The following is a 25995-nucleotide window of genomic DNA, read 5'->3' on the forward strand; positions in this document are numbered from 1 at the left end:
AAATTATGAAATATAGTTAATTTAATATAAATATAAATTAGACGTCTACAGGAAAATACAACGCACTTTTTACATTACTTTGCAAAAAAACCCCAAAACAAGAGGTTTGAGAGACGGGTGGACAGGTTTTGTTTGCTTATATAAATAGAACGTGAAAAATAATTTGAAGAAATATTTTTTTCTAATAACAGAAGAGATGATTGCTGGATGTCCGTTGTAGTTTTTCAGTGTTCAGGTGTGTATCGAGTCATTGTGGATTTTAGCCATTAAGAAACAGAGTTGCGAAAGAGAACATCATGTGCATTGATTGTGTATTGATAACTACACCCAGTACGTTTTACAATCACATTTTATTCTGGGGAGTGATGAAGAGACAGCATTAATATATATTTTTTTCTAATATGCTTATTATTTATATTAAAATTAGCATAGTATTTAGGTTAAAATAGAGAAAATGTTTTTAAATTCCAGTGCAAAGAGGCAAATTAGAGGCATTTGGTGGCCAGAAAAATAATATTCCTATATAATGCCATGGTTTAATCACTAGATGCCCGTATGGCTGTTTAATAAATATAGCCTATATATATTTAGCTCTACTCTAGTTGCTGTAAAGGGTTTTACCGGTCACAATAGCTTATTTAATTATTTATTTTATGTTTTGCATTGTATATTTAGACATTATCAAACACTCAGTTTAATTTTTAATGTATCAGGTTCTGTCGAAATGTTGGCTATCGAGTCCACTACAGATTTCCCTTTTGTGGACAATAAAGTATATTTCAGTTTCAATTTCAATACAATGTTTATATGTTTTGCTTTAAATATTGGATTTTAAAAGATTAATTACTCACATTCCAGTATTATTTTATGACATTAATGTAAGAAGACAATATAAGTGAATGTTAAAAAAGGCCAGCAAATACGGAATTTAACCCAATAAAAAAAATATTTAACATTAAAAAAAAAAAACATGTTTATTTCAGCAGCAGGTTGGTGATTCTTCACCAGTTTCGCTGGATCTGCTTCTGAAGGTATTGAAAACAATGAGAAATACACTCTGCTGCACTGTAATGAACTTCAGTGTTTGCATATGAAGTGTCGTAATGAAGACAATAAGTGCTGAATATCATACACCATGTACTACTCTGAAGCCACAACGACACACAAGCAGATTCTTCCAGGAGGTTTGTCTGTCTCAGTGCTAAACATTAAAACATGCAAATGCCTGTGAAACTGAGAATCTGGCCGAAGCAAATGCATCAGAGGAGGACAAACTCAAACTGTGATGTACCAGTCCAGTCTGAGCTATTATTCCAGCAGGTGAGTGTTCAGATATTGACGGTGACTGAATCTGTGAAATATGAGAGGTGCTCAAGGCTTCTGACATTCATCAGTGATGCGCTGAAGCTGCTTTCCCCCAAACTACATCTGCTTCCGCTGCAGGATTCCTGGACATCACATTAAAAACTGGCCGAGCAATGGGGTAACTGGGCTTTGAGAGATCACATCTGCTGTGAACCTGAGCTCTTTCCCCCGTCAGTCTGTCAGAGTTTGAATGTCATTCATGAATTCACAGGACAAAGGTTTTGTTCCTCATAAACGCATACGGAAATGCGCAGGGATTCCTCGTAGTTTCCTGGTGGAGGTGGATGATCCTGACAGAAAGGGAGTCATGATGGACAGCAGTGGGATATACGACATCCCCGTTATGGATGCGTGAGTTTACTGTACTTGGTCTTGCTGCAGGTTCTAGTGTTTGTTAAAGTCATTTTAAAAATGGAACCAGATCTTCATGTTCCTACCTGAGTCCAAACCATGGCCGTCAATCCCGGTTACCCATCCCAGAAACCTCATCAAAGAGTTGTCGGAATATCTCCTCAAAACAGATAGGGAACAGAGGACACCACGCTACTGAAAGACTTTCAATCCTGCATTGGAGAAACCTTGTGAAGTATCACTCCTTGTTGAGAATAAACACAAAGCATCAAAATGTATTTGTGTTTGTATTTTTCATATTGGATATTGCAGAAAGAAGTTTGTCTGTTGCTAAATACCCCAAGTTTTGACCTTTCCCTCAAAAATTCTACTACTTCTGTTAGTTCTGTTACATTAATATTAGTTCCCCTATGAAATGTAGTAAAATAGTTCATATTTAATGCATAATGATACTGCATGTTATCACTATGCATAGGGTTGGGAATCGTTAGAAATTTTCAGGTTCTGGTTCCGCCTAATGGTTCCAGTAAAATAATAAAACAACTATTAAAAAATAGTGGTAAGGAACAATGCACAGTACTCAACTACTGCTCACTATGGTTTATTACTTACTGTACACTTAATTTAAAGGTGGGCAATGTCAAAATTCAATATATATTACAGTATACAAATTTTCCAGGCTCCATTTAATGAACTATTATTATGTTTTTTACTATTTTACCTTCATTGAATGTAGTGTTGCTGGAAGGTAGTAAGTAATGTTGAGTAATGCTAGTCCATCAATCAGCATGTGCTTCAAAGTTGATGTTTTTTACACTATCAATAACATTATGCTTTTCAAGCAGGAATAAGCTGGTTGGCCAAATAGTCCCTTGAGGACTAAGACACTTGTTCATTTCCCTAAATTAATGAAATATAAACTGTTATACTTAAAACCATGTATACACACACACTCCATAAAGCCCCTATTTTACAAATAATAATGCAGTCAGGAGATGCTGTGATGCAATGAGTGGTTCCCACATTTTTTTTACATTTAAAATGCATGAAAATAAATATTTTCTATCACTTTGTTTATCACTGTTGAAATGACCTGTACACTAAATAATCTAACCCTCATTCTTACATAACAATAGCAGTCTATTTATTTTGTGGTCCAAGTTGAAGTCAGTATGTATATTAATGACAATATGGGACAAATATAATAAAATTTAGTGGCGGCAGGTGCTGGTACATGTACAGTCAATTAAAAAGGCAGTGAGGCGTTTCTGTTATTTGGTTTGTGATATGCTTTACGGGAAACGCCGAATCATCAGAACACCGGCACAAGGCTGCTCACAGTGCTTGGTCACGTGTGGCATCAGAACCGTTTTCGGAACCGAAACTTAAAAATTGCTCACGGTTCCGGTTCTTTTTAAAAAAAAAAAAAAAAACAGAACCGGTTCTGAATAAGAGCCGGTTCTCGGTTCCCAACCCTTATATGCATTAAAAATTAAGATCAAGTTATGAATGTTTATTTATGATTGTGAAACCATAACTCTTGGGAAACAGGAAGAATTTTGAAGGGAAGCTGGCCAATAATGTCTTAAGTATTGTTGTCTCTTTTGTAAAGTGACACCCTTATTTTAAAGCCTCTTCATACCAATTGTTAACAAAAGGTCTATTCATTTTTATAGAAAGAAAGTTTTGATATGATGCTGAAGCGCAAAAGATCCACCTGTAACAGGAAACAGAAAAGTAAGTGAACTTTCGTTAACAAAGAGATTCATAGAGATCTGACTCATAAAATTAACTTATGACTTAAATCAGCACGAGGTCAATGCTCAGGGATCAAAGTGTGTGTGAAATGTGTTTCCTGAGAACTGCACAGTACAGCAGACTACAAGCTCAGACCACCTTTCACAATATATGTCAACAGGACGTCTCTATGAAGTACTTTTGATATCAAACATGCATTTATCTAAGAGACACACATACCAGTCATTATTTTAGTCTAGGCCTCTGTAATTCGAGGAGGCACAATAAATAAATACAGCACCTTTAATTATCACCAAAGCTCATGAAGCACAGCAACAAAAACATCTTTGTGACGCATGTGAGAATGGATAGTGGAAACAGGTTAATTCAGTTTTTAGAATGATTGAATCTGTTTTTTGCATGCATTTTATTTCATTGCATTTGCATTCAATGTATTAATTTATAAGATTTCATTTTTTTTTCCAAATTGATTTTAACAAATTTATTATTTTTTTAGTTTCATTTTTTCTTCCTGTACTCTTGTGTGAGAACAGACAGAGCAATGTGTTATTGTGAAGTGCACTTCCATTATCCTGCGGATGAGACTCTTTTTCTAAACTGTCCTTGGATTAGAACAGACTGCGGTAAACAAATATGAGGCAATAAAGACTAAATGATCTTGTGCAGTTCCTCTGAGAATCAACTTCTCTGGAAGTTGGACTTTACTGACATCATAGGGATTTTCCCTCTGAAAAAGCTGAAAAAGCATTTGCATTAATTTAGGTAGTAATATTTGTGCATCTTTTTAAACATCTTCTGACCTACAAAGTATATAGAGCTATGTATACAAGTAGATAGATTTTGATTTTGTTTTATTTTTTAACACTAAACCCAGAAAATAGTAAACAGATCAGCACAAGACAGATTAGGTAAACAAATGACTTTTAAAGATGTACAGCTAACAGCCCAATAAAACTGAGTGATTCATTGTGCAATAAAGAAGCACTGTGATATATTTATGGTAAAGTGCATGATTATCATATTGTCATGGTCCTCAAATTCCTCAGTTTTTCCATGCTGAATTTCCAAAATACATTGTAATGGCATTGTCTGTTAGTGACACATCTATTGTTTTTGTCTTACCTTTAGTGATCTTTACAGTAGACTATAACACATAGCCTATCTCAAGTGGCACAACTGTGTGTTCACTCAGCTGTGGAGAAGTGTGTAGTAGTGGAGTATAGACGTGTGCGTGCGTGCGTGCGTGCGCAAGCCAATACCAGTTCAGGCCTCACAGTAGGACCCTCCTCCCCTAGTACTCGTGCTCCCCTCCTCCTTTTAGTTTATGAAATCTGATTTTGTTTTCGGTTAGGAGAGCTGAGATGAGAGAGGAATGTTTTTCTCGTTCCGCCAGAAGAGCTGTAACGACCGACGTGTGAGACAGCGTGGTGTTTATGGACATGTTTTCATTCCCGCTCCGTTTCTGTGAGGTAGGAGGAAAGTTAGCCTCTCACACACTGACGCGCGCTTAACGTTTTGTTGACATTGTGTCTCTCGTAACGGCTGTGGTGTCGACCGTCTCTTATTAACACCGCGTGTACGTCAACCGTGTGATTGTGTAGTTCATTTACTTAAGCCAAGTGGAGTTTGTGTTCGGTGGTTTTGAGGTTTAGCCAAAGCGCTAACCGGATGTGTCTGTTACCGTTATGTAGCACACAAGCGACCGGTAACGTTAGCCGAGCAGTTCTCAGTGCGGACCAACCTCAACCGAGGTCCTGAATTGTTAAAAACGTTTACTAGTTATGAAAAGAAGTGTGGTTTGTAGTTGTAAACATTGAAGTAATTTGATTACATCTGATACCAAACAAATGACCAAAAGTACTGTGGTGATGCGATTTTTGGACATCTAGCATCGTAGTAACGTTACCATGTATTTGGAAATACATCGTGTAACGTTACACTGAGAGAACCATGTAAATAACGTGGTGTTTTATCCTTTTAGAAGTTATGTTTCAGAAAAGATCCCGTTATTTTATGTCATAAATATATAATATTATATAAAGGTAACACATTAGATTAGGAGTGTATTCTTACATATGTATATGTATATATGTGTGTATGTGTAAGTTTTTTTCCCCTCAGTAATCTCCTAATTTGATGTCTATTGATAGTAATTAATGTAGTTGTTGAAGTAGTTATGTTTAGGTATTTGGTAGAGTTAAGGGATCTGTAATATGGTCATAGAATAAGCATTAACATATGCTTTATAAGCACTAATAAACAGCCAATACGCTAGTAATATGCATTCTAATAAGCAACTAGTTAATAGTCAATACTTTTATCTTATCGATCTTAATATAGTACAATATATGATATTATTTTATATAATATTCGTAACATAGTTTATTATAATTGTATTAGAATATTTTATTATTTTTTATAAAATATAATATATTATATAATTGAATGCATCTAGAATGCACATAGGATTGGTTCTAAATTATGATAGAAGTTCCTCTAGGACTTTATAATTGAATGCATCTAGAATGCACATAGGATTGGTTCTAAATTATGATAGAAGTTCCTCTAGGACTTTTTTACTGTGATGGTCAAAAGTTTGGAAACATTAATATTTTTAATGTTTTTGAACGAAGTCTCTTCTGCTCATCAAGCCTGCATATATTTGATCAAAAATACAGAAAAAAACAGTAATATTGTGAAATATTTTATTACAACTTAAAATAATAGTTTTCTATTTGAATATACTTTAAAAAAATAATTTATTCCTGTGATGCAAAGCTGAATTTTCATCATCATTACTCCAGCCTTCAGTGTCACATGTAACATCCAGTCTATCACATGATCATTTAGAACTCATTCTAATATTCTGATTTATTATGAGTGTTGGAAACAGTTTCTGCTGTCTAATATATTTGATGAATAAAAGGTTAAAAAGAACTGCATTTATTCAAAAAAAAAAAAAAAAATTCAAATAATATATATTCTAATAATAAATTTTCTTTACTATCACTTTTTATCAATTTAAGACATCCTTGCTGAATAAAAGTATTGATTTTATTTAAAAAAAAGAAAAAAAAAATTCTGACCCCAAATTACTGACCAGTAGTGTATATTGTTATTACAAAATATTTATATTTTAAAAACATAGCTTCTTTTTTTTTTTTTTTTTTTTTTTTTTACTTTTTATTCATCAAAGTATCCTAAAAAAAGTATCACATGTTCTGAAAAAATATTAAGCAGCAGAACTGTTTCCAACTTTGATAATGAATCATCATATTAGAATGATTTCTAAAGGATCATGTGATAATGATCCTAAAAATTCAGCTTTGCATCACAGAAATAAATGATAATTTTAAGTATAATAAATTTAAAAACAGTTATTTTAAGTTGTAATAATATTTCACAATATTACTTTTTTTCTGTATTTTTGATCAAATAAATGCAGGCTTGATGAGCAGAAGAAACTTCTTTCAAAAACATTAAAAATAGTAATGTTTCCAAACTTTTGGTCTGTACTGTATATATATATAAATAAAACTAGGGAGGCTGTTATCTTATCCATATAAGTACTGTACTATGGTATTGCTATGGTACTTTTTTTAATAAGAGTAGTCAATTAAAAAAAAAAAAAAAAAAAGAAAAGATTGTGTTTTTTTTTTTTTTATTGATGTGGTATTGTATTGAAGATGTTGTTTTTATTACATTATGTTAATATTGTTGTTTGTTTGTTTATATTATATGTTATATTAATGTTCATGCTTACAAAAATTTTATAATGATATCTGCGGTTCATACAAAAATGTGATTGCGACAAAAGTTGGTTCGTAATAATGAGGAAGCTTGTTTTGATGGTTGCCACATGAAGCTTATTTTTAGATTCTATAACAAAGCAATTGAATGAACTGATTTTATTTTATTAATATGATAGACCACATGGTTAAATTGGTTAGAAATAACCCCTTAAAGAAACCGTTACATGTCACCAGCTTATAAACAGCTTCCAGAATATTTGCTTATGTCAGCAAAATAATTTAATATCTAACTGTAGTAACTAGGAAGGTTTGGTGGAAACTGTAGGTACCCTGGTTAGTGTTTAAGTGAGCGTGCTTCATTTGACTTGCAGGCCTGTTACTGCATGTTCTGAAGGTCTGAACGCATCCGCATAAAAGTAACACATCTCTGTTGTTCCTGACCCCTGTTGAACTCATCAGTCATGTTACCTAACATTTCACTATTTGTTTTAAGCCATTGAAATAAATGCCAGTTTAGGATTGAAAGACCAAACATCAGTTTATGAATTTGCGTGCTTGTGTTTTTCAGGTGACTCAGACCAGATGAAGCCTCATGTGAGATGATCAGGATGAAGTCCTCACGGAGCTTCATGTTTTTAATTTGTTCCATCATGGTGCTGATATTCCTCTACTTTTCGTCTTGCAAACTGCACCTACGGAGCCCAGTCCAGAAATCTAGTGAGTATACATGTCCTCATATGACTGTTTTCTTATGTGGAACACAAAAGGAGAACTTCAGACACACATGCTTTTAATTGAAATATAATGATTATTTAAGTGCTCCATACAGAATGAATCGGCATGATGCAGTTTTCTAGCTCTAGTTAGTCACACACAAGAATCCCCTTATGTGTGGTGTCATTTAGAGTAAACATTCGACAGCGGTGAGAACTTTTGTTTCTCTGACGCTGTTTTCAGAACAGATTTTTCATTTCTCTGAAGAGTGAAATGTCACAACTTTTGCTTCCCTAGATCTGGTTTTTCCCCAGCGATACGTAATGCCTGAAATCAAGGTTGTTGGTTTAGCAACCTTTCTCACGGACTGTGATTCTGCCTAGTCTTCCTGTTTGGCATCAGATCTCTGGGGAAGCCATGATCTTAAACTAAGACCCTGGAAAATAAAGGTTTGGTTTGTTATAATGGCCAGAGGAGGGAGCTAAGAGCCCATCGCTGTCCATGTCCACCCCATGGAATAAGTCCAAAAGTAGCCAGCAGGTTAAAAAAGGGTCAGCTTCGAAAGACAAAATAATACACAAAATAATCTTTGCTGTGATGGAGGTTTGCTTTTGCTCAGCAAAAAGATCTATTTTTGTCACTTCAGATATTTCGTATTTCACAAAAGCACCTTTTAGATTTGGCGCTGATAACATTTTTCACTCAGGGTTTCTTTCACACTACCCTGAGTTTAAGGCTGTATTTCACACGCGTAACACAGCACCACGATCGCATGTCACAAGATAAAATAAGAAGCTGTGGTGCCTGATATTATCTCCACCTCAAAACTAATGTGGTGAATAAGAGAATTATTTATACAGCTGATAGAATTAGATAGCTTATCAAATTACTGTTTAAAGGTTTGAGGTCAGTATTTTTTTTTTTATTTCAAAGGAAGTTCCTTTTGCTCACCAAGGCTGCATTTGTTTGTTAAATAAATGCAGTAAAAACAGTTTTGTGAAATATTATTGCAATTTAAAACAGTGGTTTTCAATTGTAATATATTGTAAAGTGTAATTTATTCCTGTGATGCAAAGCTGAAGTTTCAGCATCATTACTCCAGTCTTTAGTGTCACATGATCCTTCATTCATTATTAACGTGGAAAACAGTTATGCTGCTTCATACTGTGGAGCTTTTTTTAAGGATTATTTGATGAATAGAAAGTTCAAACGAGAAACATTTATTTGAAATAGAAATCTTTTGTAACATTATAAATGTCTGTACTGTCACTTTTAATCGATTTAATGGATTATTACTTAATAAAAGTATCTTTCTTTAAAAAAAAATCGTACTGACCCCAACCTTTTGTAGTGTATATTGCCATCATAAATTGATTTGTGATTAAAAATGAGATATCTTTCATATTTGTGACAATGAAACGATGGGAATACGAATCTGTTGTTCATTATCTGTGCTACTGATACTAAAACATTTGGTACTGACTACATGCAGAGGTGAAAATATGCAGTTATTACATTAAAGAGACTAAAAATGACTGTAGTTGGTGTAGTCTGGTTGATTCAGTTGATTCATTTGATGTTTCATGTAATCATTTATGGTGTTCAGGTAACAAAGTAATGACAAATAGTACAAGCCTCTGTGTTTTAGCATATACTGTAACTGGGAATAATCTCTTTAACAAAGTCTGATCAGCATTTGTTAGTAATTTTGCTGCAGTTTGCTTTTTGGCACATACAACAGACAAAAGCTTCAAGACTTTTTTTCGTTCACCAGGCTGCGTCACTCTAAAATTGAACCACAAAATGCTACCATATTGCTTACTGTGTAACTAGTGTAATTCATAATCATGTAAGAACAGAAAATCAGCTTTTCTCTGTTCACAGTCACACACAGACTTTTCTAGCACTGCTGCATTTTGCACATTGCTTAAACAGATATGGTGTGGTTTCTGTGAATATTCTTGGTTCCCTTTAAAGTCCACCTGCCAGAAACTCTTGACTGTAAATCAGACTTGAATTTAGCCTTGATGTGTTACTGTAGATGTTTGGTACAGCTGACCTATCGGTAAGCCCCTCCCCTCGAATGCAGATGAGCCAATGGGAGTGGAGTATCAGTTGCACGGGGAGCGGAACTCGGACATCTGTAGGATTCAGTGCCATGGAGAAACATTGGAAGATCCGAAGCTCGCGTCGGTTTGATTGTGATCTGTAAACCCTCGAGTTACCCACCGTATTTATTTAAAAAACTTTTTTATATATCCCTCCATGGCATATTTAATTTCCACTTGAATGGGGGTCTTTCTGTGTCCAGAATTGTTAAAAACCATCTTGTGACAAGGTTTTCACACTAACAGCTCTCATTGTAAGACAGTGAGCAGCTCCGTTTGTTTGAGGGAGCAACAGTAGCTACGGGGGGCGGGGCTTACCGATCTGTCAATTATCTGTTTTACTAGATCAGAGTCCAACAAATAAAATATGATCCAGTGAGTAAACCCTGTTTATCAACACTGTTTTACTGTAGTTTGTCAGTCGCCAACTCTGCAGGTTATATGTGTGAACACATTCTTGATTATTACTGTTTTCCGTGTTTTTCAAATAATTGTCAAATCAAAAAATGTTCAGGGTTTTATATATATATTTTTTTTAGTTCCACCAAAAAATCACCCTGAAAAGTTACTCAACCTCAGGCTTTCAATTCAAAGATGTAGATGAGTTTAGCATTGCATCGCTTGCTCACCATTGGATGGTCTGCAGTGAATGGGTGCCGTCAGAATGAGAGTCCAAACAGCCGATAAAAACAATAGTTCACAAGTAATCCACACCACTCCAGTCCATCAGTTAATGTCTTGTGAAGCCAAAAGCTGTGTGTGTGTGTGTGTGTGTGTTTGTTTGTGTAGTGTGTTTGTGTTTATAAGGAATTTTTTATTAAGGCTTTTGTTTCTGGCTAAAATACTTCTGGCTAAAATGTTCATTATATATTTGTTTCTTACAAACATGCAGCCTTTCACTTCACAAGATGTTAACTGAAGGACTGGAGTGGTGTGGATTACTGTGATGTTTTTATCAGCAGTTTGTACTCTCATTCTGACGGCACCCATTCACTGCAGAGCATCCACTGGTGGGCAGGTGATGGAATGCTGCATTTCTCCAAAACGGTTTTAATGAACAGGCTAACTCACCTACAAATTGTACAACCTGAGGGTGAGTAAATGTAAATGTGAGCAAATTTTTGTGTATTTATGCAGAAGTTTTTCGAGATCATTTTAAGGTTTAATCAATTGTTTCCAGACTTTTAACCAGCATTGCAACATTTCTCATAGTTTTTCAGGAACCGCAGATGCCGAATGTGTGGAACTTATGCTTGTTGTCCAGTTTCTCTCATACATCTGAAAGAATGCATTGTTTTTAACTGTGTGCTGTACTGCACCCCCTGAAGGTCTGTTTGTTTGGTTTAGTTGCATTATGAGTGTTGTATATGTTGTCTGATCTGCTAACCAGTGTATCAGATGTTGAGTGAAGTCACGGCCTTGTTTGGCTGTCATCGCTCTAGTACGGATGCTGCTGTTCAACACTGTTTATAGAGACACTAAAAGCATCTGATCTCACTCAAACAGAGGTATGCTGAACTCACACTCTTGTGTTTCAGAGGCTGATTTGCATAGGTTGCTCTCCGCGGGACGTGTAGTAGCCACAGGTAGAGGTTTACCGTATACTGATTCTACAGTAATGTTGGGAGATTCATCGGCATAATTTCATTATAAAGGGGATCAATGTTGAAAGCAGTTGTGCTGCTTCCTGTTTTTGTGGAAACAGTTATACGTTTTTCTCAGGATTCTTTGATTGGTGGGAAGTGGTGTATTATTATTATTTTATATAATAATTCATTTCTTTTCTTTAAACTTAACCGTTATACGCTTTGCTGAATACAATTATCCATTTTATTCTCCCCCAACCTTTAAGTTTGTATAACTCTATTAAATTATATATGTAACAAAGCAGGTTTGAGACAAATGCTTGTTTTCTCAAGCATCCTAGTTCAACACTGTTCAAAATACAAGAAGTTTAAATTAATATACAAAAATAATGAAATCACTTAATTGCACATTTGGTCTCCCAACATTATGAAGCTTCTCCATTGCATTTCTAGTATTTAAGCATAATCTTTCCTTGCACATTCAGTACAAAGACATCTGTCGTGCTTCTGGCTGACGAAATTATGACGTTAATAAAGATTTATATTTGTATGCTTTGCAGATGTTTTTCCATATCAAGCACTGGTGAAAAACTCTTCTGAACTTTTTTTAAAAAGTCATAAACCTTGAATGATTTATATGCTGTACTAAACATTGGTCTATTAATATGGAGTAAATACCAGTCCAGTGCTTCCCATATTAAAATCTGGATTACAGTAATGATACTACTGCTATTACTAATGATAACGTTGATATACGTATAATATATCTACTGACTTTTAAATGATTAAAACTGTAACAAATGTATTTTCTGGCAAGATGCAACTGAAGGTCTGTCAACAATATCTGTGACCTGCAAATAGTTTTTTATTGTTTATAAAAACAAATGTGTTTACAGAAATACACATGTAAATGTTTAAATCATGCAGATATTCCTCTGTGTCAGAGGCGTAGCAGCATGTCACAGATGTTGTCAGTAGAGCTTTAAGCTGTATTTGAGCCAGAATATTTCTTGAGCTAGGCACTGATGGCAGGTAGCAGATAAAAGCACTGTGATCTTTGTAAGTGATTTCTGCTGTGACTAACACCTGCTGCAGCTCCTGTGACTTCTAATGCAGCATCACTGCCACCAACCCCAGAACACACGTCTGTACCGGCCTCAACTACCCCCAGAGCTCTTCTGCCTGCCTGCCTTACTTCCTTCCTTCCTTCCCTCCCTCCCTCCCTTCTTTCCTTCTTTCTTTCCTGTTTGTTCATTTGTTGGTTCTATCATTTGTTCACTCTTGTTTTAGTTTTGTTTTCTTTTTGTTTGTTCTTTCTTTAATTTTTTTCATTTGTTCTCTTTACTTTCTTTTTTTGTTTCTTTAATTATTTTTTCTTTCTTTTGTTTGTTTGCTTGTTCGTTCTTTGTTTTGTTCTTTTTTAGTTTATTTGTTCTTTTCTTTCTTTCTATTGTTGTTTCTTTCGTTCATCCTTTTTTCATTGGATCATTCTTTCTTTCCTGTTTGTTTGTTTATTAGTTCTATCTTTTTCTCTCATTTGTTCACTCGTTTTAGTTTTTCTTTCTTTCTTTTGTTTGTTTGTTCTTTCTTTCATTTCTTTTTCATTTGTTCTCTTTTTTCTTTCATTCGTTGTTTCTTTCGTTCATTCTTTTTTGTTCATTTGTTGTTTTAAAGTAGTGCTTTAATTGTTGCTTTTGTTTTTGTTTCTTTAATTAGTTTTTTGTTTGCTTGTTTGTTCTTTTTGTTCTTTTTTTAGTTTGTTTGTTCTTTTCTTTCTTTTGTTCATCCTTTTTCATTGGATCATTTTTTCTTTCTTTTTCATTCTGTCTTTCTTTTTTTCTTTCTCAGGTTAAGTATTCAGCTTATTTTATCAAAAATATGTTTTGACCTATATTTAAGAGTTGATTCTTTGTATGTTTATCAGTTTTATTTTCATGGGTTTTAAAACTTTATTACCTGGTTCAGTCGACTATGCAGTCTAATGTTGCCTGGCACTTAGAACAATAATATATTTGTTGATCTTACTTGGAAGCAGCCATACCTCTTTTTATGATTTCATTAACGTCATATTTAATCTTAATTCATTTTATCAGCTTGCATAAGGTTGTGTTTGTGTCATCCTTATCAGTCTTTAGTCAAATACTCATCTATATTTTATAGCTAAGCTATATAATTAACTCACATAGCTGTGCTAGTCATATCCCCTTTTTTTGCACCTTGGTTTTTTTTTTTTTATTACACCAATCAGCGTTTCATGTCCATATTGCAACTGTACGCAGTTTCATCTAAAGTTTGTGAAATGTTTGGCCAAACACATGCAAATGTTTGACTAATGCATTGCAAGCGCACATTCCTCAAGTAGTTAGCTGTAGGTAGATAATTATAAACACATTCATCAATCCCATCAAGATTTATCACAAGTGAGAAAGCTATGCGTACTTGCATTGTATAATAACTTGTACTCTGCAGTGTTTGTATTTTATTTTTGTGCATAGACTATATTTCAGTATTTTCCTTCCTGGCTGTTCAGATTCATTGCTGGTAGCCACTGAATGGCATTTTACTGAACAGCCATGTTCAATTTTGTTTAGTTTACTGTTTTTGTGCTACTGACTGTCACGTACCGTCCATGTGGGTCTATACACAGTAATCAGCCTCTCACATTTCCTTCTGTGTAACTACAATAATACTCTCTTTTTTTATAACCTGCACTCTCAACAACAGATATACTTTTCTGCTTTAATATTTCCATCCCTTCCTGTTGGCACAGTGATGATAACACTGCATCTCTCTCTTCTTTCTCTTTTAGGGACATAAACTCTGATAATTTCTTGTATTTGTTCTCTCTTTAGAATACGACAAGCAGGGATTCCTTACCAAGCTTGACAGAAATCTGTAAGTAACACATTGTTGAGAGTGTGGGTTCTCCGTGAGCATGAGGTTCTGTTCCAAAACCTAGTGAGTTGCCTACATAGGCAGCATTTCAATATGCATTCATCACTGCACTAAAGATTAGTACAATTATCCTGCCTTCTAAAATACCTTTTAAGGTAGAGATAAGGCATAAGGATCGCATATTTGGAATATTTTTAGAAAGTTTTACCTATAATTCATGAAATAAAATAAATGGACTACTTCAACCAAAATTTGTATATAATTTTTACGCTTCTTTTTAAGAATTAAATGAATATATTACAATTAATATTTCTATATATTAATTTGTAATATATTCATATGTATTATAAATCCATAGATTAATATCTTTACATATATTTAAACATACAATGATATTAATTTTGTAATATTTTTATTAAATATATAAAATATAAATTTGATTAATTGATTATTAAAGAAACAGTTTTCGGTTTCAGTTTTTGGTCAAATGAAAACTTCCATTTCTGTTTCCATGTTTCATTTAAAAACAGGATGTTGATGCATCACCACACAATATGTATAAAAGTCCTTTGGTTTAATATTTCATATAATCATTATTGGAGTTCAGGTGACCAAGTAATGGCAAGTAATACAAGCCTCTGTGTTTTAACGTATACAGCAGAACTGGGAATAATCTATTTCTATATATAAGTTACTCCAATATCTTATCTTTTCAACTATTGACAAAAATAGGTCAGTATAATTAAAATGGACTACTTCACCCAACATTTTATGCTCTGTTGGTGTCGAATATTTCATGAATTTCTGTTTGTATGACACACAGAATTGTTGTCAATGTTCCAAACCATTTTATTTCAGTTGGGAAGTTGCCTACGAAGGCAGCTGGCTATGTAGGGCAAGACCGCTCACTAGGTTTCGTAACAGAATTTCAGAGTGTGCATGTATGTGTGAGTTCACTTTGGCCTGGACTGTCCAGCAATTTGTCTCTCTTTATAATTTGGCTTTTTGTTTATTTGAGCTTTACTTTGGAAGGATAATTAATGGCGCCCTAAAGCATTTCTAATGAATGATCTCTTGGCTCTCACCCAGCCTTGTCTGATTTAACAGTCCTGATTGTATCTGTATGGGAGGTCCGTTTACCCAAAGTAAAACATGGATCGACCTCTCTTATTACCATTAATGGCCGCCTGTATAAATGGCACTGTCAACAGGTCATCTTTATATGTCCAGCACTCACAGTATTGATGTAAACTTACTAGAAAGTTTCCATTTGCCGGCCTGTGAATTAGTGGGTTTATACTGGCGCTTATATAAAATAAACTACTCCTCACACACGTTGTCATCTCATTGCGCAGCCTTGTACATCATTGTACATCCTCTGGGCACCGTGAGCTCGACACAGCTGCTTTCCCCTCTCTCCAGACCCCAAAGCATTTAGTAAGATACAGAGCTCTATTTTAGGCATGTTAATCTGCTTGAGAATTAATGAACTTCCATAATCAATCAAATTTAAATCCGTATGGCCTGAGGCATTTTAAAATACTCCACAGATTTATTAAGAATTAATTAGAATAATTCTTTGAACTTGCGGCCATATTTCGAACTGAATATGTATTGTTCATGATTTATATTTCACAAAATGACTTGGTTTTGGTTAGAATAATTTAAGGTAAATTTAAATGCAGCACCACTGTTGAAAAATGTGGGGTCGGTAAGATTTTTCATCTTTTTGAGAAGAAAAGGCTTCATTTATTTGATCATAAAATCAAGTAAAGCAGTAATTTTGTTAATTGTTGTTAAAATTTAAACTAACGGTTTTCTGTTTGAATATATTGTAAAATGTAATTTATTCCTGTGCTTTTCTACACCTGTGATTACTCCGCTATAGGACACTACTGAAAAGGATCTTCTTCTGTCTTTGGTTCACAGGCCTCTGGAGCTGCAGTATAAATATGGTAATCTCAGTAAAGGCGAGTGTAAACCGGGTTACGCAGAGGCCAAGATGACTTCAATCTATCCAAAGTAAGCAGAACTAATCATGCATTGTGAAATACTGGAAGTTCACCTTTCGATATTTGTAAATGTGCATGCAGACACGCAGCTCATTCTGCTGCTATTTGCATAAATGAGATTTAGATGAATAACATTCTCATTAAGACCAGGAACATGAAAGTACAAAGAGTTTACAAGATTACAAAGAGAAATTACGAGAGTTCTTTATCGGTTCTGTACAAGCATTGCTGGTCAGTGACTTGCAAGCTGGTTACTGTTGCAGATAAATCAGCTTGACCAGATGAAATCATCTTGAAAGTACATTATTACTGGAAACCAGCAATGTGATTTTTAACTAGTTTTAATAAGCTTTGGGGGTTTATTCTGTTTTTGTTTATTTATCTATTTTTCAGAAGGAGTGAGAACATACAGTAGAAAGTTATCACAGTATTGTTGGCTACATAAGACTTGACCTTGTTCTTCTTCTTTGTAGAATTGTTCATAACTTCACGAGTGTTGTATAGTTTGTCTTAAACCCATTACACAGTGAGGATGCAATGCTCTTGAGAGGAGCATAGAAAGACATTTCCTTTCTCTTTTAAATAATTCAGTGTCTGAGAAGATTCCCCACCGTGAATGCTCTTTATCCCTTATGTGTTGATTTAAGGCATGTTTCAGAAATGTGTCCACAGAGCGCCTCACTGGCATCAGAAATGATGCAGATCTTTTTTTGGGTGTGTTGTGCTCCTCTGGGCTCCCAGTGCGTGAGAAACCCATGCTTCTGATTCACACGACTGACACGCAAAGCTTTCCTTTAGCCGCAAGACTTCGCCCTGAGCCTCTGAGTTTAATATAAACTACTGTTTATGGATCTTATCAATTCTTATATTATCGGATTCCTTTTAAAATCACACTTTTTAATTTTTTTTTTAATTCTTCACTGTGGGATGCATACATACCTTTGAGTGTGTGCTGACCTTATTTGTTTTCTGGTTCTTGGTTCAGGTCAAAATACATTCAGAAATCAAAATACATAGTTAATAGTTTGTTTTTAAAACCATTAAGGTTTTAAATTTGACATTGTTTTCATGCCAATTAAGCACGTTTTCTGTAATGTGTCCAGACATTTGAACCATTTTAGTAATTATCATAAAATTATGATACTGTAATTATTACATAATTGGTTAAAAATTATATTTATAAAATCACAAATGTCACAATGCAAAAACACGTCTCCAAATTATAAATATATCTAAGATGCTTCAAGAAACCTACCTGCAAACTACTTAAAAAAAACTATGCACAAGTGCACCTGGGCAAAAGCTGCTTTAAGCGCAAAGGATGGTCACACCAAGTGTTCAGATGTAAAAAATTATTAACGCATTTAATGCACTTGCCCTGCCCCAGACCTACGTGGGTCATCTGACATTTCATACAGTTGGTTGATGACAAATATGAGGCAGGGCAACAACTCACTGCGTGATGGAGCCAAGAGAACGTAGTTAGAACGTAGTCTCTAAAATTCAAGATATGGGGCAAAAATGCCCGTTTGATTTTTTTTGTCTCATATTTACATCATATAGCCTATTTAAGCAGTATCACACAAGCCACAGGCTAAGTGCAATATCACACGAGTGCAAAAGTGATACTGATCTTATACAACAGTTCAGTAAGTAAGAAGTTAATATTGTGTTACTTTAGAGACTGTTGTCTGTTTTGCTCAATTTTGATAACGAAAATATAAAGACAAAGCAAAACTGTTCATCTCCGAGCAGCACACATCGCCATTTAATTTCTTAACGCCTATTTTGAACGAATTGGGCGACCCACTTGGCGTGTCGAACCATAGGCCGTTGGATTTAAAGCGGCACTGCACAGACCGATCGGTGTATGACATTAAAGTACCGCGAGAGCGATTCAAAAGCATAAGGCTTTTGCATCTGAATTCTTCATATATATATATATATATATATATATATATATATATATATATATATATATATATATAGCAGAATGAATTTGGAAGGGTACAAAATCATCTTGGCTACCAGTATTCAAGAAATTGCCACCAAACTCATTATGAAGCACTTCATATTGGATCAGGACAATGACCCAAAACACCCTGCCAGCTCAGTCAGGGACTTTATCAGGGCAAAGAAATGTAAAGTCTTAGATTGCCCAAATCAATCTCCAGATTTAAATCCGATTGAGCATTAATTTCACCAGCTGAAGAGGAGACTAAAGTCAGAAACTCCCCAAAACAAGCAACAGTTGGAATTGGCTGCATTAAAGGCTGGAGTAAAGTATTTAAATGCATAAGACAAAGAGTTTTTTGTTTTTTATGGGTGAAAGTATCTCTGCTCTGATTGCATGCAAGGGATCTGCAACTAAATATTAGCTTTTAATCTTTTACACCTGCCTTAAATTCAACTGTTCCAATACTTATGCTCACATCAAATAGTGCGATGAACTCCAAAAGTGCTGTCCTTTTTATTTGGTAAAACGTGTCGTGTATGTGTCGAAAGACCTAATAATAAAATCTGACATTCTGTAGTTTTATCGCATATTCATCTTTTAATCATATTTGCAAATGTCTTGACTCCACAGCAGAGAAAGCGATTTTGTCTTTACTGTTCCTATACTTATGGAGGGCACTGTCGTTATATATATAAAATTATTACATTAAAACTATATATATATATATATATATATATATATATATATATAATTAAATTATTTTCACAATTTACTGTAATGGCTTCAAAAATCCACCATTCATATCAAAGTTTGTCGTCATTTACTCATGTTGTTTTAAACCCGTATGACTGACTGACTTCTGTGAATGATAATTAAAGAAGAATTTTATTTTATTTATTTAGTTCATACAATGGAAGTCCAACATTCTTCAAAATAACTTGTAAAGAAAAGATAAAGAAATGTCGTCGTATTTTTTATTATTATTATTATTTATTTATTTATTTATTTATTTTTGATGTCAACAGATGGACGCTGCTGTGATTTAGGTCAAAAACACATAAATACTCCGTACATATCAAATGATATGTTTAGCAGAAAAAAAAAATAGTTTTGTTGCAACATTACTTTCGGTTACAATATAGTTGCACAGCATCGTCTTTTAGTTTCAAGTCTCTTTGAAAATCCTGTGACAAATTGTGCCTTTTTTGTAAACTAATCATTAAAATAAAGTTCATCCACTCTTTCCTAATGCTGGGTTCAGAAGCAAGGCATTTCAAAGACTGTTTTTCCACAGCTTGGTTCTGCACAGCATCTTGTTGTCCTCAGAGCCATCTTTATTGTTCGGTTTCTGCGTAGACCTGCGTGTTCGCCTCTCTTGTAATCACTGCATGCTTGAATCGGTGGGCGGGGCTAAACAGACAGTGATGCTAAGGCGTTGATCTTCTTCTGTGGAGGCGGTGCTTATCCACACTATTACATCATAGAGTAGAACATTCCACAAGCCACAAGTTTCGGTAGACTGACTTCAATATAAGCTGTTTTGAGACAAAGTTTTGAGGGTGTTTTTATAGTACAACAGCCTCTTATATGTCAAAAGATCAAGGGAATTTTGATTTCTCAGTTCATGACCCCATTAAATAGAGTTGAGCTGTGTAAAAATGTGACTCAGGGCCAGATCACATGACTCAGGTTGGTCTTGATGCTGACCCTTTCTTGTGTAAGTGGAGTCAGATGGGAATATTAAATAGACCATGACATCTACAGTGTTTGTTGAGACACTAAACCTACAACATTTAGTTAGCCATGTAATTAGCATTTGACACGCATTGTTGAACATGAACCAGGAACCTGTTTACAGCCTGACCACTGCTCTGGAAATAAAAACAAAAATTCAGCCAACTAGTGATAGTCAAGAGCACATATGCATATACCTGCTTACAGCACATGTGAGTCATAAATACATCCTGTCATAAATAGCGTATGAGGTCACTGTTTCGTAGCTCAAAAGACTTATTACTTCTGTTTAACTCATTTGAACTGAACTTTGATCATTGATATTGGTGTCCTTTGGATAGATATAAATCAAATTAAATGAGTCAGTAATTAACATGGGTCAAAGACGAAAAGGGGTTTTCAAGCATAAAAAAATCAAAGTTTAATACAGCTTCAAGGTTTTTTCTTTGTTTGTTTTTCATGCATTGGAATTTGTCCTGTTTATTTATTTATTTTCTGATCATATATTTTTACCATGTTTTATATTAGAGACCCATTGAAATGTCATTCAGTGCAACAATAGTTCATATATCAATAAATCTGGTCAGGCATATTTAGATTAATCATTAGATGACATTTAAAATATATTTTAAAATGTTGCAAGTGTGTGTGTGTGTGTGTGTGTGTATTAGGGCTGTGCGATTTATCGAAATCCTCATAAAATCATGATTTGAGTGTGTGCGATTTCTAAATCGTTTTATAGCACAATTTTCAGCGGCTCCGACCTCCCTCAGTATGCTATCCAATCCAATCAGAATGCAGCGTGCCTAAATGGAGCACGAGAACAGAACAGACTGGGCATATGCCTACGTAACTCCAAGTTCACACACTGTCTGTGATCAGAGTAACGGATCAGAGTGTTAACAGTGCACGCGGAAAAAGATGCTAAAGATGTGAACAGAAAAGGTTAGAAATAGAACTTGCGAAAATAATTAATATCTAGCACATGAGCATAGAGAGAGATGTGAGTGCACAGGACCCAGTTTGAGCGAGAAGAGACACGTTTTAAGTGCGCGCATTCTCTCCAGGCGAGAGCAGCGTGTATCTGAGCAAGCGCATCTGGTTTTGTGACAGAGCAAAGGAAATCTGCGTGCGAGCGGAGAAATTCATGCTGGCGCATTATTTTAATGTGCTTTTGCATTACAATAATGCGCTCTCGCTGCTGCATACTGTATACACACTGCAGACGAAGTACGTGTGAACCTGTATAATGTATAACAAATATATTTCAACACCTGAGGCACCGCTACAATGAGCTCTATGACCAATGCATGGCAAAAAAGAAAGAAAAAGAAAATCCCTGGACACGGGATTTATTTATTTTTTTATTTTATGCCATATGTCTAGACATTTTGTAACACCTTTACTTAGTGATTATTTTGACTTATGTCTGTTCTAGAGACATGTTACAACTTTTTGATAAAGCTCTAATTGGTTTTCTTTTGGAAATATGTTTCAAATTCATACTGAATATATTTATGACTGTAAAGCATGTCTCTGTGTGTCAAAATCGTGATTAAAATTGAAATCACAAAATTGATCAAAGAAATCGCAATAGGTTTTTTTTGTCCATATCGCACAGCCCTAGTGTATATATGACACTGAATGATGATGGAACATTATTTCACCCATATTTTGACATTTTATTTTCACATAAGTAATTTGAAACACTAAAGTAGACACTTTTCTTGCATTTAATACATTTTCTGTGTATATAAAATCACTTTTATATATATATCTTTGACCCACATGCAGTCAAATATAAAATAAATCTGTTTGGCAGGACATATTAGTTGATTTTGTGAGAATCTGATGAAAAATGTTTGAGTTCCCGTTGCTGTCTCTGATTTTCAAGTGCAGTTTTAGTAATTTAATAACTTTTGTAACTTTTAATAAACTGTTCTTGGCAACAATCTCTAAGAAGCACCTGCTGAAACTTTCTGAAAAGCTTCATCTCAGAATTTATTCTGTGAAAATGTGGCCCTTTTAAAATTGGTATAATTATGAAATGAATATCTGATTGTAGTCTAGGGCTTGTGTATGCTGTAATCCTAGTAATTATGAAGGGTTCACATACGTTTCTCACAAGTGTACGTGTTTGGAGGTTCAATGCAGTGAGAAACGCGGGAGTGTGTGTCACCTTCGCTTAAACTGTTGGGATGTGAGGAAGCGCAGATTCGCGGTTGTGGTCGTGGGAATCGCATACACCGGACCACCTGTGTCATTAGTGCATTACTCCAGGGCTCGGACAGCTGCGTACGGCATGACCGAAGTGTTCAGGTGTTGTTTTGTCAGCCAGTCAGATGTTCGGTATAGTTAGTGATGTGGAAAGTTGTATCAGGTGCACGCTGGGTGGAGGATGTTGACAGAAATCAAGGCGTTTCTCCTTGAAATACAGCTTTGCCAGGTGGTATTTGTGGACAGAATGGGAGTTTTTCCACTGGCAGAGTTAATGATTGTTTGCATAACATATTAGGTGTTGGTGCTACATAGCATTAAACAAAAAACAAAGCCATTTTTTAAAGAAGTACTCAAGACCTATTATAATCTGTTGGTCACATGATGCAGTTTTTCATATATTCCTTAGCTTTGGAGAGTAACTAAAAATAACTTCTAACTTCACAGCATTTATGATTGTAGCTATTTTAAAGTAAAGAAGTTTTTCTAGTTTCATGCTTTTTCCAGGAAGTAGTGGTAAGATTATTTTTTCTTTTTTTTTAATTTTCAATTAAGCACATTTTCTATAATGGACATCTGGACAATTTGAAGGTTTTTTTTTTTTTCTCTCATTAATTTACTATACAGTAATTGTTTCACAGTTATTGTTTAAAATGATTATTTTCTTATTTACAATTATTTTAATTCCTAATTCCTAATCATTTTACATAACGTCACAATACACAAACAAATGTTTAACAATGAAGACATTTTTTTTATATAAAAATAAATTTCCTATTTGTAATAATTTATAATAAAACAAATATAAAATATTAAAATAAATAATTTGTTAATAAATAATATTGTAAATAATGATAAATTCTGCCAAGAAATATCATTCATTAGTGTAAATACTCTAATTCTAGATTATTTTCAGTCATCAAACAGCATAGACATTTTCATGGAAGTGTTTTATTTGATTGCTTGAATTTGCAACATTGTAACCTAATGTCATCAGAGCAAAAATAATCAATGAATCTAGTCATATTACTTGCACACATTGCTGGAGCACAAAAGCAGTCTTAAGTCTCTGGGGTATATTTGTAGCAATAGCCAAAAATACATTGTATAGGTCAAAATTATTGATTTTTCTTTTATGCCAAAAATGATTAGGATATTAAGTAAAGATCATGTTTCATGAAGATATTTTGTGAATTTCCTACTGTAAATATATCAAAACTTAATTTTTGATTAGAAATATGCATTGCTTAGAACTTCATTTGAACAACTTTAAAGCCGATTTTCTCAGTATTTAGACTTTTTGCACCCTCAGATTCCAGATTTTCAAATAGTTGTATCTCGGCCAAATATTGTCCTCCTAACAAACCATACATCAGTTGAAAGCTTATTTATTCAGCTTTCAGATGTTGTATAAATCTCAGTTTCGAAAAATTGACCCTTATGACTAGTTTTGTGGTCCAGGGTCACAAATTCATCTTAGTGAATCGATTTATTTAGATGATTCATGTAAATTGAAAAACAGTTCCTTGATCACTGAATCACTCATTCAGTCAGGTCAGTTTCTTTTCTTTTTAACTTCTTTCCTATAACCTGTAATAATTCACAATCAAATTTGCATAGCCTAATTAAATGTAGGTCATTTCAAGTGCACGCCGCTTTCTATCAATTAAAAAAAAAAAAAGGCAAAAAAAGTTTTTGTGCCAAAAAATATTCTGATTGCAAAAATAAATTGTCATCTCACAGTTACATACTTAAAAATAGCTTTATTGAAGTTGGGTTGTAGTCTAATGTCTGTAAGTGAGCAGCTTGAAGCTTGGTGATCTCAGCTCCTTATAAGTCTCTCTGCTTGTTTTGAGGAAAGGTCAAGTTTAGGCCTTCGACATTCCAGTGCTCATCTCTTACAAACCAATAAACACACCGGTAGCCAGTGGGATTATGGGTAATGCAAACCTCGTAATCCTTTCAAATATCCCAGCGTTTGAGATATTCCATCAGTTATCAAAGTATCGCACCCCTTCTCTCATGCAGGCTGTGGAGTGATTAGCGTGCTTGTTTTAACTTGTTTTGTCTCTTTGTCTTTTATTTATTGTTTTAGGTTTTCAAAACCTGCCCCCATGTTCCTCGATCCAAATTTCAAGCGGCTATCAAAGATCAGCGGTTACCCGCCTCCGTTTGGAGTAAGAACACAAGGTATTTCTTTCTTTTTTTTTTTTTTGTATTTTTGCATTGAAATGTGAAAAAAACTATATATATATATTTTTTTTTATATATATATATATATATATATATATATATATATATATATATATATATATATATATTGTATTTTTGCATTGAAATGTGAAAAAAACTATATATATATATTTACTGTATGTATAGTGCAACATTTACTTCTTGCTGCCAGCCCTCAATCAATCACGTGATTTTTTTTAGTTTTTTGTGACTCTTCATATTTAAAAGTTTATAAACCTCTTCTCTGTACTCTGAAAACTGCTCTGGTAAAAGTACCTCTGAGTTGGAGGTGTTTTCCAAGTGTTTTTTTTTTTTTTTTTTTTTTCGATTTTCAGCGCTGTTGGTTTTGTTAACAGATGATCCAGTTAAACATGTTGACATTGTATCATGTGTAAACAAAAGAACAATCACAACTCAAAAACCTGATTCAGACGGGCCTAGTTCTCCCTGAGGAGGTCAAGTAAATTAGTGTTTCACAAGAAATGCTTTGTAATTTCAAACGCCTGTGTTTTTCTCACACAACCGCTGTACAAATCACAAAGGAAATCGCAATCTGTTGTTCAGTCAGTGGTCCTCTGAGAAATCCACTGCCGGGCGGATAGGAATCTCAGTGATTGTTGTACATTTGTATTTTCTCAATTCTTCTCCTCACAGATATTTTCCCACAAATATTACACATTTTCAGGCATCCATGATTATATGAGAATAAGTCATGTTGTACTTCATCAAGGGGGTATTATTGAGGCCAAAAGTGCATCCTGAGAATTCAAATTTTTTCATTGAAACACTGAAAAAAAAAAACATTGTTAGTCCAAGCATTTATTCTGCACATTCAGTATTTTATTTTCTGTTATATTATGCACTACTAGTAAGAAGTGTGGAATAATTAATATTTTTTAATTATTTTGAAAGACTGCATTTATTTAATCAAAATTAGTCATTTAAAATTGTTAAAGTAGGAAATATTATTACAATTTGAAATAACTTCTTTAATAAGTTTTTTTTTTAATACAAAGTTAAAGAGATCAGCATTTATTAAAAAAATAAATCTTTTGTAACATTGTAAATTTCTTTACTGTCACTTTTAATCAATTTGATGCTGCCTTGCTGAAAAAAAGTGTTAATTTCTGTTCACGCATATGCTGAATATGTGCTTTATAATTATTAATAAACAGCCAATATGTTAATAATAGGCATAATGTTGAGAATTGGTCTCTATACTAAAGTGTTACCAAATTTCTTTCAATTTTTAAATCTTACCCCAAACATTTGAATGGTGAGGTATCATGGCTTCTGCAATAAAGCATAAGAGAC

The 25995-nt window shown here is 34.1% G+C and overlaps 1 protein-coding gene across 2 annotated transcripts in view; it reads left to right on the top strand.

Annotated features, from left to right (window-relative positions):
* The first annotated feature begins 4812 nt into the window (after positions 1 to 4812).
* The window catches only part of LOC109112950 (CMP-N-acetylneuraminate-beta-1,4-galactoside alpha-2,3-sialyltransferase-like), a 36244-nt gene continuing 15061 nt past the window's right edge, over positions 4813 to 25995 (top strand). Inside the window, exons 1-6 of one of the 2 annotated variants that reach the window (XM_042725351.1) lie at positions 4813 to 4943; positions 7795 to 7943; positions 11587 to 11634; positions 14487 to 14529; positions 16459 to 16551; positions 24545 to 24639. In XM_042725351.1, coding sequence (XP_042581285.1) covers positions 7826 to 7943; positions 11587 to 11634; positions 14487 to 14529; positions 16459 to 16551; positions 24545 to 24639 — 397 coding nt within the window. In that variant the 5' untranslated portion in view covers positions 4813 to 4943; positions 7795 to 7825. The remainder of the gene's footprint in view (positions 4944 to 7794; positions 7944 to 11586; positions 11635 to 14486; positions 14530 to 16458; positions 16552 to 24544; positions 24640 to 25995) is intronic. The other variant, XM_042725352.1, reaches the window with a different exon arrangement.

This window comes from Cyprinus carpio, chromosome B6 (genome assembly GCF_018340385.1).
Source record: "Cyprinus carpio isolate SPL01 chromosome B6, ASM1834038v1, whole genome shotgun sequence".
In the NCBI taxonomy this organism is placed as follows: domain Eukaryota; kingdom Metazoa; phylum Chordata; class Actinopteri; order Cypriniformes; family Cyprinidae; genus Cyprinus; species Cyprinus carpio.